Source organism: Maniola jurtina, chromosome 14, assembly GCF_905333055.1.
Source record: "Maniola jurtina chromosome 14, ilManJurt1.1, whole genome shotgun sequence".
Classification (NCBI taxonomy): domain Eukaryota; kingdom Metazoa; phylum Arthropoda; class Insecta; order Lepidoptera; family Nymphalidae; genus Maniola; species Maniola jurtina.
In genome coordinates this window covers 958234-975799 of record NC_060042.1, presented here as the reverse complement: position 1 = coordinate 975799, position 17566 = coordinate 958234, and the positions used below count along the sequence as shown (strand labels likewise).

The 17566-nt window shown below is 41.6% G+C and overlaps 1 protein-coding gene across 1 annotated transcript; it reads left to right on the top strand.

Annotated features, from left to right (window-relative positions):
* Positions 1 to 193: 193 nt before the first annotated feature.
* On the top strand, positions 194 to 16914 carry LOC123871961 (chaoptin-like). Its single transcript, XM_045916035.1, has 6 exons — positions 194 to 341; positions 10760 to 10952; positions 11361 to 11496; positions 11993 to 12103; positions 12616 to 15590; positions 15995 to 16914. The coding sequence occupies exons 2-6, from the start codon at positions 10772 to 10774 to the stop codon at positions 16291 to 16293; spliced, it is 3702 nt and encodes a 1233-aa protein (XP_045771991.1). The 5' UTR covers positions 194 to 341; positions 10760 to 10771; the 3' UTR covers positions 16294 to 16914.
* Positions 16915 to 17566: the final 652 nt, after the last annotated feature.

The window sequence follows — 17566 nt, the reverse complement described above, 5'->3', positions numbered from 1 at the left end:
TTTCAAAAACTACTTACGTCGTCGTGATCCTTAAAAGCTTAAAAGGAAGCAAGCGCGCTAGTATCGCTGCATAGTACAATGTTTGACGCTCGGTCGCTCAGCACAGAGCTGCAACGCTGAATGCTCAATATTTCAGGAGTAGAGTAGATTTCAGAGTTCAATTCGGACTTCAGTGAACGCGCGGCGGCCGAGCGGAGTGGATGTGTCCGTTGCTGGGGTTAATTTGTGTACTTTCGTACCAAAGTCTACGTGTACGGATGCGAGTGATCAAAAGTTTTGTGAACTTAAAAAAATGTTTTTGAGTGTGCTCAGGGGTGATTGTGGAAACGCGGTGTGAAACTGTAAGTGGTACACCTACTATAAATATTTTGGATTTTTTCGAAAGATTTTTTTTTGTATAGTTTTTATCCAATTTTGATTGAAATTAAAATTACACCTCGGCGGATTTTACTCAAGTTTGATATTATGTATAACATACTAAAAGGACTTTGAAAAAAATTCAGGCGGCGCGCGGCCCAAGACTGCATGTGGGTTCTTTACATAATAGGTACCTATGTCCAGCGGTGGACGTCTGACGAAGATGATAAGGCCGCCTATATTTTTGTTTTGCTTTGTATGTGTTTTTTTCTGTATTAATTTTGTGGTGTACAATAAAAGTATATTCATTCATTAGAATAGAATAGAATAGAATAGATTTTTATTCAAATAAACTTTTACAAGTGCTTTTGAACCGTCAAATAATTTACCACTGGTTCGGAATGCCGTTCCTACCGAGAAGAACCAGCAAGCAACTCGGCGGTTGCTCTTTTTAATTGTTCAATTTACTTCATTGTTCATTCATTCATGATGAATGGACTAGTAGTACCAGTCTAACTAGGAACTACATATTTGATCGTTGGTTTGTCCTTTAATCACGCCGCCGCAAACGCAATGGAGCAACGCATCGACGTGATTTTTGGATGGATATAGTTAAAGACACATAGGCTACTAATTATCCCGAAAAATCGAAGAATTCCCACGGGATTTCTTAAAAACCTAAATCCACGCGGACGAAGTCACGGGTATTAGCTAGATACTAATATTCCAGAATACAATTAACGTTGATATACAACACAAGTTCATGTCAAGTCAATAGTTAGCCCACCCGTGCGAAACCGAGCTGACTCAGCAGCTACAATACTAAATAGCATCGCTACGTCAGGTCTACGCTGTCTACGCTGCTACGGGACGCTACGAGCAATGAAGAAAATGCTTTAGGATTAATCTAGTATTTAACCCCCGACCCAAAAAGAGTGGTGTTATAAGTTTGACGTGTGTATCTGTGTATCTGTCTGTGGCATCGTAGCTCCTAAACGAATTGACCGATTTTAATTTAGTTTCTTGTGTTTGAAAGGTGGCTTGATCGACAGTGTTCTTAGCTATCATCCAAGAAAATCGGTTCAGCCGTTTGAAAGTTATCAGCTCTTTTCTAGTTACTGTAACCTTCACTAGTCGGGGGTGTTATAAATTTTTAATTTACACTTGTTGACTATAAATTCGTGTAAGTCCCGAGCGAGAGGTAGTTTAACCTTAAATGAAACGTAATTATTTGAGAAGGTTAACCGTGTACGTGCGTGCGGGGTACGGCAGGTACAGGTGCGGGTGTAATGAGGCAATGTATATTAATTAACCCACAAGCAGCAACGTGACTTTCGCGACTCGGGGCAAGTTTCGTGAGACCTGCCCACGTAATCACGGCCCTCGCCGGCGACGGCACGCGCTTCTTGTGCGTAACTAATATAGTCCAGTCATTTGGTGCTAAAAAAGGGACTTATCTAGAAGGTTTTCCAGATAAGTCTTTCCATCTCAAACTACCAAATGACTGGACTATAAGTAAACTTAAGGAGATAGGTATTCCACATTCAGAGCTGGACTATGGTCTTTTATATTGTAACATTGCAAGGAATCACATTGCTAAAAGTTTAAACTATCGTGAGTGATTTCCTTTTTAAGTACAGAATGTACCGGCTGTGAAAAACGGAACCCTTATAGGATCACTTTGTTGTCTGTCTGATTATCGTCTGTCCGTCTGTCGTGTCTGTCAAGAAAACCTATAGGGTACTTCTCGTAAATTAAAAGGACGGTCTTGTTTGCGAACGAGCCGTCTCTACGGCCATAAAAAGCTTCATAAATACCCGAACGACTGACCCACTATAAGTTTTACCGTCGATTTCTGCCAGTCGGTATAATACCTCGCTATGTGACTATGATGTGATTGATCTGAGTAGAAGACTCTATCAACCGACTGTATGGAACTTGGACTGTATGGAAGAAAATACGCCAGCCAACTGCCCACAGAGCGCCGTACATTCTGTCTTCACAGCGTCCTGTCCGCAAGCCCAACGCTTGCAAAGTCAAGCCTCTTTAAAATATCTGCGGTATTGACACAACGGAATAAAATCACAAGCACTGTGACTTGGTTGACCTACATATTATAACATTTTCATGGGTTCAACGCGCCAACGTGCCGTGACAGCTAGGCGCATTGTTGCACGCGATATGTTTCACTCTGTTTACACAATGCTCCCGACACCATACAAGCTGCAATGCATGTCAGCTGACATCGTTGTCTCAATACAACAAACGATATATCCTACTAATATTATAAACGCGAAAGTTTGTATGTATGGATAGATTTGGCTGAAATTTAGAATAGAAGTAGCTTATATACCATGGATTAACACATAGGCTACTTTTTATCCCGGAAAATCAAAGAGTTCCCACGGGATTTTTAAAAACCTATATCCACGTGAACGAAGTCGCGGCCATCAGCTAGCATATAGGTGCATATATATTTTTATTATGTTTATTCAGATACAAGCTAGCCCTTGACTGTCATCTCACCGGGTGATAAGTGATGATGCAGTCTCAGATGGAAGCGAGCTAACCTAGAAGGGATGTGGCAGTTTTTTATTAAACCCCCCTTGGTTTCTACACGGCATCATACCGGAACGCTAAATCGCTTGGCGGCGCGGCTTTGTCAGTAGGGTGGTAACAAGCCACGGCTGAAGCATCCTACCAGACCAGACCAGACATTACAAAATTGGAAACCCCTGTCAGGAATCGAACCCGGGACCTCCCACTAATAAGACCACAGCGCTTACCACAGTGCCGGGGAGGGCGTCAAATCAAAGAGGCTCTAACCTATATGAAAACCTCAAATAGAGCTACCTAGTGTCCAATATAAGTTACATTTGACGCCCTGCCAGTGACGTCGAAGCCTCGACATTTTGATGTAAGTTCCCTAAGTGTCGTGAACTGTGATCGAGCTCCAAACTCTCGGACTAGGAGGGCGTTCTTATTCCATTTTCATTCCATTCCATCAGCCTGTATGCGTCCACTGCTGGACATAGACCTTTCCAAAGCGCGCCACCGAACACGGTCCTCCGCCTTCCTCATCCACCCGCTCCCCGCCACCTTCTTCAGGTCATCGGACCAGCGGGCTGGAGGTCGTCCCACACTGCGCTTGCCGTCGCTTCTGCGACAGACATGCCTGCCCATTGCCACTTCAGCTTGCTAACTTGCTTGTTTCGGGTTTTATCCCTGAGTAATACCCAACATAGTTCGTTCCATAGCGCGCTGAGCGGCTTTTAGTTTGTGGACGAGGCCAACTGTCAGTGACCACGTTTCCGGCCGGTCTTAGCCACAAGGTTATCTTGTATATTTTGTGTATGGTTTAATTAATTAGTATTGTCTGTGGGAGCGTAAGGGCGGGAGGCTAAGTGGAGGGAGGCGGGATGTGGGGGGCGAACTCTTATTAGCGGCGAGTGTCTGTTTGTTTGTTGACAATCAAACTAATGATCGTAACAATGTAATACCGACGTCCCGACAGCGGTAGATAAGAAATGGTACTTAACTTGATTATTTTTCTTGAGTGCCTTTTGTTTTCCTTATGTTTTTACTTTGTAATGACCTTAATGTAGACAACATGGCGACAAAGGTATCTCTTTTATTCTAAACTGGCCCTTTCGTTGGCACGACACATAGTAACATTGTTACTAACTTGTAACACATAAGTTAAGTTATTTTTTAAGTTTTATATTTTAGGTTTTATATTTTTTTTTTTAGTTTTGTATAAGCGTGATTATTTGTAATACTATGTTTATGTGTCGGTTTTAACGAATAAATTCTATTCTGTTCTAAACTAGCTGATGCTCGCGACTTCGTCCGCGTGAATTTACGTTTTTACAATCCCGTGGGAACTGTTTGGTTTTCCGGGATATAAAGTACCCTATGTCAGTCTCCAGTCTCCAGGTCTTTATATCCATGTGAAAAAAAATTCCTATCCGTTGCGGCGTGATTGAAGGATAAACCAACAAACAAACACACTTTGCATTTATAATATGGGTGTGATCATTGGTCTAAATAATATAAGTTGAAATCTACTTTGTCTGTGAACATATATTTTGCTTAGGCAAAACTTATACTCTCCGGTCATGATGGATTTCCATTCCATCAAACTATGAGAGTCACCGACGTCACTCGCGGTATCCCGCACCCCGGGCTGTGCGGGTGTGCGGAGCGTCCCCACCCCGATTGCCATGTCGATCTGTCGCGAACAGGAACTACAGCTATGTTGAGCCGCCAAATTGTACCTACTTGAATATATTTTGTTTTGCTTTATATGTGTTTTTAACCCCCGACCCAAAAAGAGAGGCGTTATAAGTTTAACGTGTGTATCTATGTATCTGTCTGTGGCATCGTAGCTCCTAAACTAATGAACCGATTTTAACTTAATTTATTTTGTTTGAAAGGTGGCTGGATCGAGAGTGTTCTTAGCTATATTATTATATATATCGAGTATTAAGTGTTTATATTAAATTTACTTTATTAATATTAAGTAATAACTAAGCGTGCCTTAAAAACCATGGTCATGTTGTGCGACCATATAGGATTGCAATAAGGTCAAAATGTAGCAATTTAAGAATTAGGTTAAAGTTATTATTGTAATCTGTTTTGGTCGTCAATAAATAAATAAATAAATAAATAAATAAATATATAATCCAAGAAAATCGGTTCAGCCGTTTGAAAGTTATCAGCTCTTTTCTAGTTTTCTTATAGAGGTTTTTGTGTCGGGGGTTTTTATTTATTTATTTATTTATTTTTTAAGGGACGCTAACAATATACATATTTAACATTTTATATACTACTTACATACTATTACATGACCGATATGTATATCAATAACTAGCGTCCACAACATTTTTGTAGAGCGCCAGTAAACTTTATATTACAATAGACTTAACAGATATAATAGATACATACAAGTAGGTACTTAAATAAAAGGTATATGAAACATAATTACATTATAAAAATAAAAATAAAATGACTATAGCTAAGTTAAACAAAGGTAAAATTTAAGTTGTTAATTCAGTGTTTATTTATTCAATGACAAACTGCATCTCTGATATTATAAGAGGTGATAGCCTAGTCAGAGTGAACTAGAGTGCAACCTTCACTTGTCGGGGTGTTATAAATTTTTAATTTACACTTGTTATCATTTACATAATCTTCGACTGTATAATGTGCTTTTTCCAGGAGCATACTTTTACCTAATAGATTTTTTAATATATTATGAATCTGACCGCACACCTGGAGACTGCGGCTGTAGGTAGGGCTGCCAACATTTGCGGATGTGAGAAATTTATCCGGGAGTATTAGTAATTACATTAATATCGCACATCGCACATGCAATCTCACCTGGTCGTAAGTGATGATGCAGTTTAAGATGGAAGCGGGCTAACCTGGAAGGGGTATGGCAGTTTTTATCAAACCCATACTCCTTTAGTTCCTACACGGCATCGTACCGGAATGCTTGATTGGCGTTACGGCTTTGCCCGTAGGGTGGTAACTAGCCACGGCCGAAGCCTTCCACTAAACCAGATCAGTAGAAATTATAAAATTCCAAGCGCCTGCCGGGAATCAAACCCGGGACCTCCCACTAATAAGACCACAGCGGTTACCACTGCGCTAGGGAGGTCTTCAAATTCGATTATAGTATGGTTGGCAACCCTAGGCGTAGGGCGGACTATTGCGGGCGGCTGACTATGAATAATTGATCAGGCGACCTTCGGGCGGGCGGTGCGTGGCGTTCTACCAAAATTGTTGCTTGCCTATTATTTGTGGAACGATTTGATCGATACCGACTAACTTTCAAAAGCCTCATAATATGTGTGTACCAATATTTCACGGTCATTCTAAGGGTCGGCGCACATTCATACTTTAATATTATAAATGCGAAAGTGTGTCTGTCTGTCTAGCATTTAACAGGCCGTTCGTTTTAAACTGGTTTTGAGGATAGTTGGTACTTATAGAGATAGCCGTCATCCCGTGGAAGGATATAGACTACTTGCTTTAATTTGTTCTCGGAATATTTCCTACAAGATTTAAAAAATCTAAATCTTTGTGCATGAAGTTACGGGCATCATCTACTCGGTACTTTTTATCTACTCTGAATAAAACGGTCAAGTTGGCACACGAAACGTCCTGTAGTTTTTTTAGATGGCGGCCATTCTGAAATTTTTATTTTTGATTCATATAGCGGCATTAGAAAATACCTACACACACACTCTGTAAAAATTTCGACTCTCTACCTATTACTGTTCACGAAACAGCTCGCTGACAGACAGACAGTAGTAATAGAGTCCTGTTGAAGCCCTCCGGTTACGGAACTCTAAAAATGAATTCTTGTTCTACAGTAATTATTTATATACGTTTAGCAATAAGGCGATATGAGTAGTTCCACGAGAAGTAAGGTGCCTGGCACCGAACACTGCGAGCAACACAATCGACGTTGCTAACTAGATTTCACTTTGTTTCCTTTATTTTCCCCGTAAACATTGCAAGGAAAAGGTTAATTGAAAGTTCAAACACAAGATATCTATAGTACCCACCATTTATACTGATTGGTTAGATTGATATTTGGATTGAAAAATGTTGCCATTTGAAAAGAGTAACCGAGTTTCGGTCGGCTTGTTCGAATTGTGCTGGTTCCTTTCATGGTCCTTTCGGAAATGTTTATTTGGTTATTCAGAAAAATTTTATATTTTACAGTCTGTTTCGGTTATTTTTGCCAACCTCCTTGGCATACTTGGCATTGGTAACAAGAACTTCAAAGGGAACACATACTAATTAATTTGTTCGAAGCAATTTGACATTATACAGTTAAGTTAAAATAAAGCACAAGTGTAAATTAAAAATTTATAACACCCCCGACGATCCAAAGTATCTGAGTTTTCCAAAACATCATTTTCAAATAAATAATTATGTATTTAGGCAACGTCCATCTTGACAGCTTGACATTTGTCTATTAACATAATATTATGAACCTAACGGTTATCTAACCTTCTTTTCTACAAGAAAACTAGAAAAGAGCTGATAACTCTTAAACGGCTGAACCAATTTTTTTAGATTATAGCTAAGAACACTCTCGATCAAGCCACCTTTCAAACAAAAAAAAAAAAACAAAATTAAAATCGGTCCATTCGTTTAGGAGCTACGATGCCACGGACAGATAGATTCACAGATACACACGTCAAACTTATGACACCCCTCTTTTTGGGTCGGGGGTTAAAAATAGCTTGCTGAATTCAAATTCGAGACCTCATGATATTTAGACAAATAAGCAAGCCACTAGTCACTAGACTAACGAGGTAACGTATAACATAAATCGTGCAACACAAAAGCGCGCTCGGGCCACGGCAACGCCTCCTTTGCAGCAAGCTTACCGCCTGCAGTCACGACACCGCGCGTCTGCCGTATCGCACGATCGTGACAACCCTGCGGGGACGTCTTACATTTTATACTGTACTAGCTTATACCCGCGACGTCGTCCGCGTGGATTTAGGTTTTTCGAAATCCCGTGGGAATTCTTTGGTTTTCCGGGATAAAAAGTAGCCTATGTGCTAATCCAGGGTATTATCTATCTCCATTCTGAATTTCAGCCAAATCCGTCCAATGGTTTTTGCGTGAAGGAGTAACAAACATACACACACACACACATACACACACACACACACATACACACACACACACATACAAACTTTCGCCTTTATAATATTAGTGTGACTAGCTTATTCCCGCGTCGTCGTCCGCGTGGATTACCTACATAAATTTCGGAACCCTATTTTACCTCCATAGGGGTTGAATTTACAAAAATCCTTTCTTAGCAGATATCTACGTCATAAATAGCTATCTGTAAGACATAGCGCGATCCGTCCAGCAGTTTGAGCTGTGCGTTGGTAGATCAGTCAGTCAGTCAGCTTTTCCTTTTATTAGCCCCCGACCCAAAAAGAGGGGTGTTATAAGTTTAACGTGTGTATCTGTGTATCTGTCTGTGGCATCATAGCTCCTAAACTAATGAACCGATTTTAATTTACACTTGTATTTTTAGAGTAGGAAGTAGGATGTTCAAATCGAATTGATGGCTAACTCTTTATTTTATTTTTTCTAATTCCTTGAGGTTATGGGCCGTTTGTTCCTAAACGATAAAAATATGGGAATTTTACGACATAAAATAGACCTTATCTTTAGAGACAGGCACCCTTTTTGAATAAATGAATAAAAACAAAGATCCTCGGTTCATAAAAACCGAGCGAAAATGTTATAGAAGTCATTTGACTGGAAAAGTTGTTTTATGGGTACGTACATACCTATTACGTCGGAGGCCCTCGGGTCGTGTTGTGTTTTGTTGTGAGACAAGGCATACGGACCTATTGTACCAAGCAAGGGTCTTGACTCTTGGGTGTCCCTCGGGCACGTTTGGGAAATTGAGCTAGGCGCAAAAGACATAAGAGGAGACATAAGACATGGGTTATTTGTCTGTTTACAAAAAACTACAGAGCCAGTTCTCTCCAGAGACAGCTTTGCTTGAAGTTTCTCTATGTGATTAAGTTAGCAATGAGGAGATCCGTAGGAGAACAGCGTAACTGACGTAGCTAAATGGTTGCGATGTTGAAGTGGCAATGGGCAACATTGTTCGAGAAAACGGTAGACACTAGGGTTCCTAGGTGATAGAATGCCGACCTCGCACGGGAATGCGCAGCGTTGGAAGACCCCCCACTAAGTGGAAAGACGACATCAAACGAGTCGTAGGGGACCGATGGATGGCAGCGCAAGTTTCTACAAAAGATTTATGTCCAGCTGTGGGCATCTACAGGATATTAATGATGATGACTCAGTGCCAGTGTTGAGGGTGGTGCGGCCAACATGTTTTTCTTAGCCATTGTCTTCCCTTGTCTCGCGAGTAATTAGTATTTTGAAAATAATAATAATAAGCGTTGTTTAACTTCGATATTACAAGAATCATGATCAACCCATCACCGGCTCACTACAGAGCACGGGTCTCCTCTCACAGTGAGAAGAGTCTTGGCCATAAACTCTATCGCGCTGGCCAAATGCGGATTGCCAACTTTACATACCTTTGAGAACATTATTTCCTCACGATGTTTTCCTTCACAAGCAAATGATATTTAATTACTTTAAACGCATATAATCCCTAAAGAATAGAGGTGCGTGCCCGGGATCGAACCCCCGACCTCCGATTAGAAGGCGGACGTCCTAACCACTAGGCTATCACAGCTTCAACTGTTACAAGAATACTTGTAAAATTATACAACGAAGAGAAAATTAAGAGAATTCCATGTATGTAGCTTGGAAACCGCTAATAACTCCCATGGGACGCTCCCCCCTCGTATATTGAAGCCCCGGCGGGGTAGCGCGATAAACTTTAAGTGGAGTCTGTAAACAAAACCCTTCTTAGATTGATTCTGTTGTCGCTCTCGGGACGATTGTTCCACATTTTGAACAACGACAATTTTAGATAACGATGTCATTTGTTTAACTTTTGTAATAAAGCAACAAGCATCCATAGCACAAAGTTTTCATCATCATATTGCTACAATTGGGCACATTACGAGGACCATCGAATATTTCGTGGTACAAGGTCAACTGGAGAGCACACATGGACCACATGGTCGTTTCCCAACTAGGTCTTCATCATTAACATGAATCATGATCAACGCATGGGCAGAATTCACACACCTTTGAGAATATTATGGAGAACTCTCAAGCAAGCAGGTTGCCTATGCCTAATAAGAGAATGTCGGCCAATTAGAAGTCATTGCGATGGTTATAATATTATCACTCTGTGTCTTAGGCTTAAAGAAACAGGCGTTATAGTGTGTCACGAAAAGGTTAATGAGTAACCTTTCCGCTATTTTGTGGTGCGCAGCGGTTACCCTTCAGTGCGCCCTGGTTTGGTATTTAGCGTTCGTCACTTCTTGTAGTAAAACAGCGTTATAAACTACCTTAAAACAATCCAATGCCAATAACCATTTGCCTTATCTTGTAGTATGTAGTTTTAGTTACGTATTTTTACATTACCTACAGGTATAGAGGTAACTTGCACGCCTGAGAGTTGTCCATAATGTTCTCATAGGTGTGTGAAGTCTACCTATCTGCCGATCCATACTTGATCAGCGCGGTGGACTGTGGCCTAACGCTTTCTCGTTCTGAACCTGTGCTCAATAGTGGACCGGCGATAGGTTAGTCTTGCTGATGATGATGAGTGAGATAGAGGTTGTTCTAGATAGATAAAAAAATAAATAGCATAATTAAATTTATTGCACACAAAACATGAAATAATCAAGACAAAACAAAGAAACTAAAAACAATTGTGCGCAAAGGCGGCCTTATGACCTAGAATTGTATTATTGTATAGGTAAGGAGTGCGATGCGGTGGGGCTGGCGGTACGCGGAGTGCGGGCCGCTGCTGCGCGCGCTGGCGCTGCTCGCGCTGGTGCCGCGCGCCGCCGCGCCCGCCGCGCGCGCCTGCGCCGCCAACCCGCTGTGCGTCTGTCGCGGCGACCACTTCGCCTGCGACTTCGTGCCTTTTCACCGGTTTCCTGATACTGGTATTATTTTTAGTTTAAATCCACCCTTTAGTTTAAATCTAAGTGATCTATGAGATCTGGTGCACATCAACTGTTGTGCCAGATCCTTTTTTCCACGCACATGCAAACTGTGGAATCAACTCCCATCGGTAGTGTTCCCACTAGATGACAACATGGGGTTATTTAAGGGGCGAACCAACAAACTGAAAGGCCAGCAACGGTAATCGGCGGCGGTAATCACTTAACACCAAGTGACCCGCCTGCTCGTTTGCTCGCTATTTTTTACTAAAAAAATCTCGTACATAGTAGGTATCGCCTAACATACTTTTTTACTGATGTACAACAGATTTCTGAAGTCATGTTTATTAATATGCCTTGCCATAAGCTGAGTAATTAAAACCAGTTATTTAGTGTGTGGTGGTGTGGTAGAGGCGGGCGCGGCGCACGTGGCGGTGACGGGCGCGCGGCTCGCGGCTCTGCGCGACGCGGCGCTGGACGCGCGGCCCTTGCGCACGCTCGTGCTCGTTGACTCCAAACTGCATCACGTCGACGCACATGCCTTCGCGTGAGGACACTTTTATTCTTTCTTAATCCTACCTTCTGTTTTACCTGGATTTATCAATGATCTAATGAACTTACCTGTAAGTGAAGTAAAATATATCATGCGACGCAAAATTCTTCAAATACTTTGTAGCGTGAATAAAATTTGGTTTTGCCTTGCTGAATGGCTAGTCTTAGCAGTTGAGTTAAATAATCGCCAGCTCTTCGTTCACCTGACGCATGCTGTTGGAATTAAAAACTTTTGTGTCCGATAACCATGTTAGATACTAACAGCTGATTGCAATGATTTACGGCGCTTAAGGGCTTGAGAAGACTCTTGAGTTTTGGCAAGTGTCCGGTAAATGGGATGCTGCCAACATATCGACGCAGGCAAGGCACGCCCCAGCGTCCATGGTACTTAAAATCATCCCGTACGTTAACAATAAAAGTTTTATCTGCTCTATATTTCAATTTCTCATTTTATTTCCTAGATATAATTACCATTGTAATTTTGTGACCAGCTCGATGACGGCGAGCCTGGCATCGTTGGACCTTAGCTACAACGAGTTCACAGAGGTGCCTGTCGCGGCGCTGCGACATCTGAAGGTGCTGAACTGGCTCAACCTGCAAAAGTATGGCTCTTTTGTAATTATTGAGTAAAGCGTCCAACGGATGCTTGAGTATTGGGATGGGTATATTGACAGAGGATGGAACGAACGAAAAACCAGTGGTGGAAACATCATCATGATTATCAACCGATAGACGTTCACTGCTGTATAAAGACCTCTTGTAGGGATTTCCACATGCCACGTCTTGCACCGCCTGAATCCAGCTGCTCCCGCACACTCAAAATTGGCTGAGCAGATTGAGTCGAAGCCTACATCGATGGTCGAAGCAGAGTACAAGATTTTATATAAAGTACGTCAGCAGTGTCTGATGAGAGTCCTACGAAATATTGCGGCTTTTTTTATTTGCAATTAGGCCTGTGCTTGAAGAAAATTATGCCTAAGGGATACGATGATAAGGTCTAAGTTGGATTGCTTACCTAGAAGATGTACCCTTGCCAAAACGTACTCAATATAACTATTAGCAACTACGTTGTAACTGTAATTTATCAATGTATATTTTTTCTTATTTGTTTCAGCAACTACATAAGCGAATTAGATCCGCACATGGATTGGGGTGGCCTCACAGAATCTTTGAGCACCTTGTCCCTCAGCAACAACCACATATGCGTACTGCACGAAGGTGCCTTAACCTCTTTGCGCCATTTGGTGCAGCTAGAGTTAGATGGAAACCGGTTGAGGCACCTGCATTCTACCGCATTGCCTCCTTCGCTTGCAATTCTGCGCCTATCTGATAATCTCCTAACAGATCTGCCCTGCAAGGTGCTGCTTCTCCTTCCACGCTTGAGGCATCTGCATCTACGAAACAACATGCTCCAACCAATCTCAAACTCTACGTGTCGAAACGATCGGTCCAAAATAGACTCCCTCGATTTGAGTCACAACGAACTCAGCGACAACTTCCACTTCGAGTTCCATCACAACCTTCAGTTAAAGCAGCTTATATTAGACTTGAATGACTTTACTAGTGTCCCTTCGTTTGTCTTAAATTGCGGACGGCTTGAGAAGCTGTCGATTTCTTACAATAATCTAAAACACTTATCAGATGCGACGGTTTACGTTCTCAAGCAGAGCTTGGAGAGGTTAGAGTTAGATCATAACGAGTTGACAGCTCTACCAGACAGTATGCGCGAGTTGGAACAACTTCGCCACTTATCTTTAGCATACAATCAACTCGAAGATCTCAAAGAGTTACCTCCTAATTTACACTCCCTATCTCTCGCTGGGAATTTTCTACTTACGTTTCCTAGTGGTTTGCGGAATCTCAACCCCGTATCACTAAATTACTTGGATCTGGGGTATAATCGGATATCGTATGTAGTAGCTGACCACTTCGATGCGTGGTCTGAAGCGTTAACTACGCTGAGTCTACGTGGGAATAGGCTGGCACATCTTAATTTAGGATCTTTTCCTCCACTTCCTTTAAGGGAATTAGTGTTAAGTTTTAACGACCTGTACTATGTAGAGGCCGGTGTGTTCTCAAACTTAACAGAGTTGAGGATCCTGGAGCTGTCATCGGCGCTGTTTAGCGGTGAGATTTCCACCGGCTCGTCTTCTGCAGCTCTCACGTGGCTCAATTTAGACAACAATAACATTCATTTAGTCTCCTCAGAGGACTTGCTCAACTTTCCATCGCTGGAGTATCTCAACTTAGATTTTAATAAAATAATAGAATTTCCGAGCGAAACGAGCAGAGCGAACGTTTCATACAAATTGAAGGAATTAAGGCTGTCGTACAATTATGTAAGCAGAATAAATTCGGAGTTTCTCGAGGAGTTGTCGGAATTACAAAGCGTGGATTTGTCCTACAATCGCATGCAGAATATAAGCGAACGAGCATTTTCTAATTTACGGAACTTGGTATATTTAAATTTAGCCGGAAATGTCGTCGAGCTCGTTGCCGATGAGGCGTTCGTCGATTTGCCGAAATTAGAAGTATTGAATTTGCAAGAGAATAATTTAGCAGAATTTTCTACGAGATGCTTTATAAATGTATCAAATAAGGACATGAATTTTGCGGTGAACGTGAGCTACAATAGAATAACGACTCTTTCCGGGGGAAAGACGGTTTCTATAAATATTTTAGATTTATCACATAACCTTTTGGAGATTATATCGCGGGATTTTTTTGACTCGCTCGGAGAGCACGTGAGGCAAATCATTCTTTCTCACAACAATCTCCTATTGATCGATACATTCGTATTTAGCACTCTTCCAAATTTAAATATTCTGAATTTACAAAAAAATAACATAAATATGGTCAAACGTCGGGTGTTCTCAGAGATGCCTTCCTTGCAAATCTTGGACCTGTCCAGCAATCACATCGCGCAGCTGTCGGCGGAACAATTCCACAGTCTGCACAGATTACGTCTACTTAGGTTAGATAGCAACAGACTACGCGCATTACCTCGGGATGTGTTCAAGAATACTCTGCTAGAGTACTTAGATCTGAGCAACAATCATTTGTCCCTTTTCCCAAGCAGTGCACTCGCACAAGTAGGTTTCACTCTACGCCGTCTCGAGCTATCTCACAATAAAATCGAGTACCTGGATGTGGCTATGTTTCATTCCACCGCATTTTTACACGAACTGGGACTCTCACATAACGCCCTGACAGTTCTATCAGACAACACCCTCGCCGGTCTACCTCGGTTACGTCGCCTTGACCTTTCGTATAACTCAATTAAGACTAATTTCAAGGAGCTTTTTCACAACGTTCCACGTCTACGACACTTGTCTTTAGAAAGCACAGGCCTTAAAACTACTCCTCATCTTCCCCTCGCAAACCTAACTGAGCTCAAGCTAAGCAACAACTACATATCCTCGTACAGCGAGAGTGATGTTCGACATCTCTCCAACTTACGAGCTCTAGACATATCTGGCAATAAATTTACTTTGCTACGACCTGCAATGTGGGCAGCGCTACCTTACTTAATATCACTCGATGTATCACGGAATCCTATTGTAAGAATGCAGCGTGGCTGTTTTGATGGATTAGATCGATTGTTGCATCTAAGGACGGAGCATCTTCGATATTTAGAGACGATTGAGCCGCGAGTTTTTCGATCGTTGGCGTCTTTAAGGTCGCTCGTGTTAGAATCACCTGCAGGGAAGGATAGGGAGGTTCCGATAGCGGAAATAGTGTCAGTCATACCTCACTTGGAGTCACTAGTGGTGCAGGTACGTCGGGAGTGGTTGGATACCCAATTGCTTCGGTTGCACGCACCGAAGCTTCGTGCGGTAGAAGTGCGTGGTGCGGCGTTGGAACGCGTGTCTGCTTCGGCCTTCTCCTCGTTGGGTCATCAACGCGCACTGTCGCTGCGACTGTCGTGGTCGCGCGTGTCTGCGCTGCCAGCAGGGCTGCTGCGGCCGTTGGCACGTGTGCCGCATTTAGCGTTGGACCTGTCCAACAACAGACTTGTTAGCTTCGGGCCTTCAGTTCTCTACCCGAACCAAACTGGTTGGAACCGGTTTGCGACTAAACTTTTGCCAGGTTAGTGTTACGAGTTTATAAATTTAACTTATTTATTAGTATAGGTACCTAGATACCTAAGGTGATTAATTTTTAGTCATACGGAAAGTTTAATCATGTTTGTTTTCGTAAAACTATGTTAAATTCCCAAACTACGCTATGACCTTACATACTTTAAGTTCCTTGGAAAAGATGGATATGCCTTCTATACGTATGTTTCTCTCAAGTCAAAAACTAGGTAAATTACGAAAATTTATCATTGTCTGTCTATCTAATTAATAAATAGTAAAATAAGGTTGTCACCTGGATCATAATTGATATAGCTAGGGTACCTTATGTTGAACTAATTTATATTATCCATCCTGGATAGTGTCACAGACTTGGTTATAATAAATTAGCATCTATAGTTTCTATGTATTCGGCAGGTGGTCTTCTGCTGGCTGGCAATCCACTTCGCTGCGGATGCTCTGCCTCATGGGTTGGCTCCTGGCTGAGGCGCTGGACTAGCGAGGTGGGCGGCGGCTCGCGAGGCGCGCGAGAAGCAGCGAGGCGCAGCGTGTGCGTAGCGGGCTCTGGCCCACGTCCCACGCGCCCACTGCTGGACTTAGCTGGTGACGAGGCCGAGTGCCACGCCAGCGCGCTCTCCAGTCACTCACACAGACTAAACATGCATATATATAACACTATACTTGCTGTGATCGTTTTGCTAATGTGTGCTAGTTAGTATAAGTGCTAAATCAAAATATTAACAAAAAAGTGAAACTGTGTATTTCTGTGTATACTAAAAGATACGTGTGCAAGTCAGTATAAACTTTGAAATGAAAGAATTTACGCATGTTTGTTGCGTGCGTGCTGTTGCTGGTTTGACAAAATACGTGAATTTTGAAAACTTTGATGCGTGAACTTTGGTCCGTGTTGCGGTCATGGACATTTGCAAAAATGATGTTACATAAGTTTTGTAAGTTTATTAAGTATACTTAAGGTACGATTTGTACGAAAAAGTTGTATTATAGTATAATAAGTAGCTGTATAAGCCTGCATGTATTGAGACATTTGTGAGTAATATTCGTATGGCAACGAATCTTTATTACTAAAAATATCAGTAATTTTGTGATTTCTTATTATTTTTTATTATTGAAAATGTTACAATAAAACCTAAAGCCTTATCTAATTACTATAGATACAAATCATGCCCGTGTGGAATGGTGCCAAGAATACTGGCTGCATTTCCGAGCCTGACAGCCAGGTCGATCCTTTGGGGGAAAAAATTGCCAGCTTTCTGTCACCAGATGAGGAATGTCTCGTGAAAAATTTTCGCACTAAGATTCCATGTCCTTGAATTTATTTATGACTAGCTGATGCCCGCAGCTTCGCCCGCGTGGATTGGTCAGATCCCCTGCAGCATCAGGATTGAGGAGTTGGACTCCAAATTTTTTATGAAACAATGTCGCAAAGTTCTTCTATCGATTAAAAAAGAAATGACGCAAATCGGTTCAGAAATCTCGGAGATTTCGGTGTACATAGGTAGAAAAACACAACTCCCTTTTTAAAAGTCGGTTAAAAAAGTAGCCTATTTTACGCCCTGGTCAATCCTCTACTTGCCTGTGAAAGTCCCGTCAAAATCGGTTCAGCCGTTCCAAAGATTAGCCTTTTCAAACAGACAGACAGACAGACAGACAGACAGACAGACAGACAGACAAAAATTTTAAAAACGTGTGATTCAGTTATGGTATCGTTTAAATAACCATATGAGCTTAATATGAGGTAGTTATTTCGAAATTACAGACAGACACTCCAATTTTATTTATTAGTATAGATTTTGTGAATTGACCTGTTGATTGGATGGACCTATGAAGATTATACGTTTTGCGAATATTCGCTACTTTTTTAAATTGTCCTGTATAAAAATAGATTTTAAAATGTGTCTCTAAACGTTTACAGTCAAATATAGATAGGTAACTAAACTACGAGTATGTAGTATTTAGATAGCATATTTT

What these genes read in the sequence shown, in the direction of transcription:
- LOC123871961 (XM_045916035.1), top strand. Translation starts at nt 10,772, where the DNA reads ATGCGGTGGGGCTGGCGGTACGCGGAGTGCGGGCCGCTGCTGCGCGCG. An exon ending in TCACCGGTTTCCTGATACTG is followed by an intron (nt 10,953 to 11,360) that starts GTATTATTTTTA and finishes GTGGTGTGGTAG; the next exon opens with AGGCGGGCGCGGCGCACGTG. An exon ending in GTCGACGCACATGCCTTCGC is followed by an intron (nt 11,497 to 11,992) that starts GTGAGGACACTT and finishes TTTTGTGACCAG; the next exon opens with CTCGATGACGGCGAGCCTGG.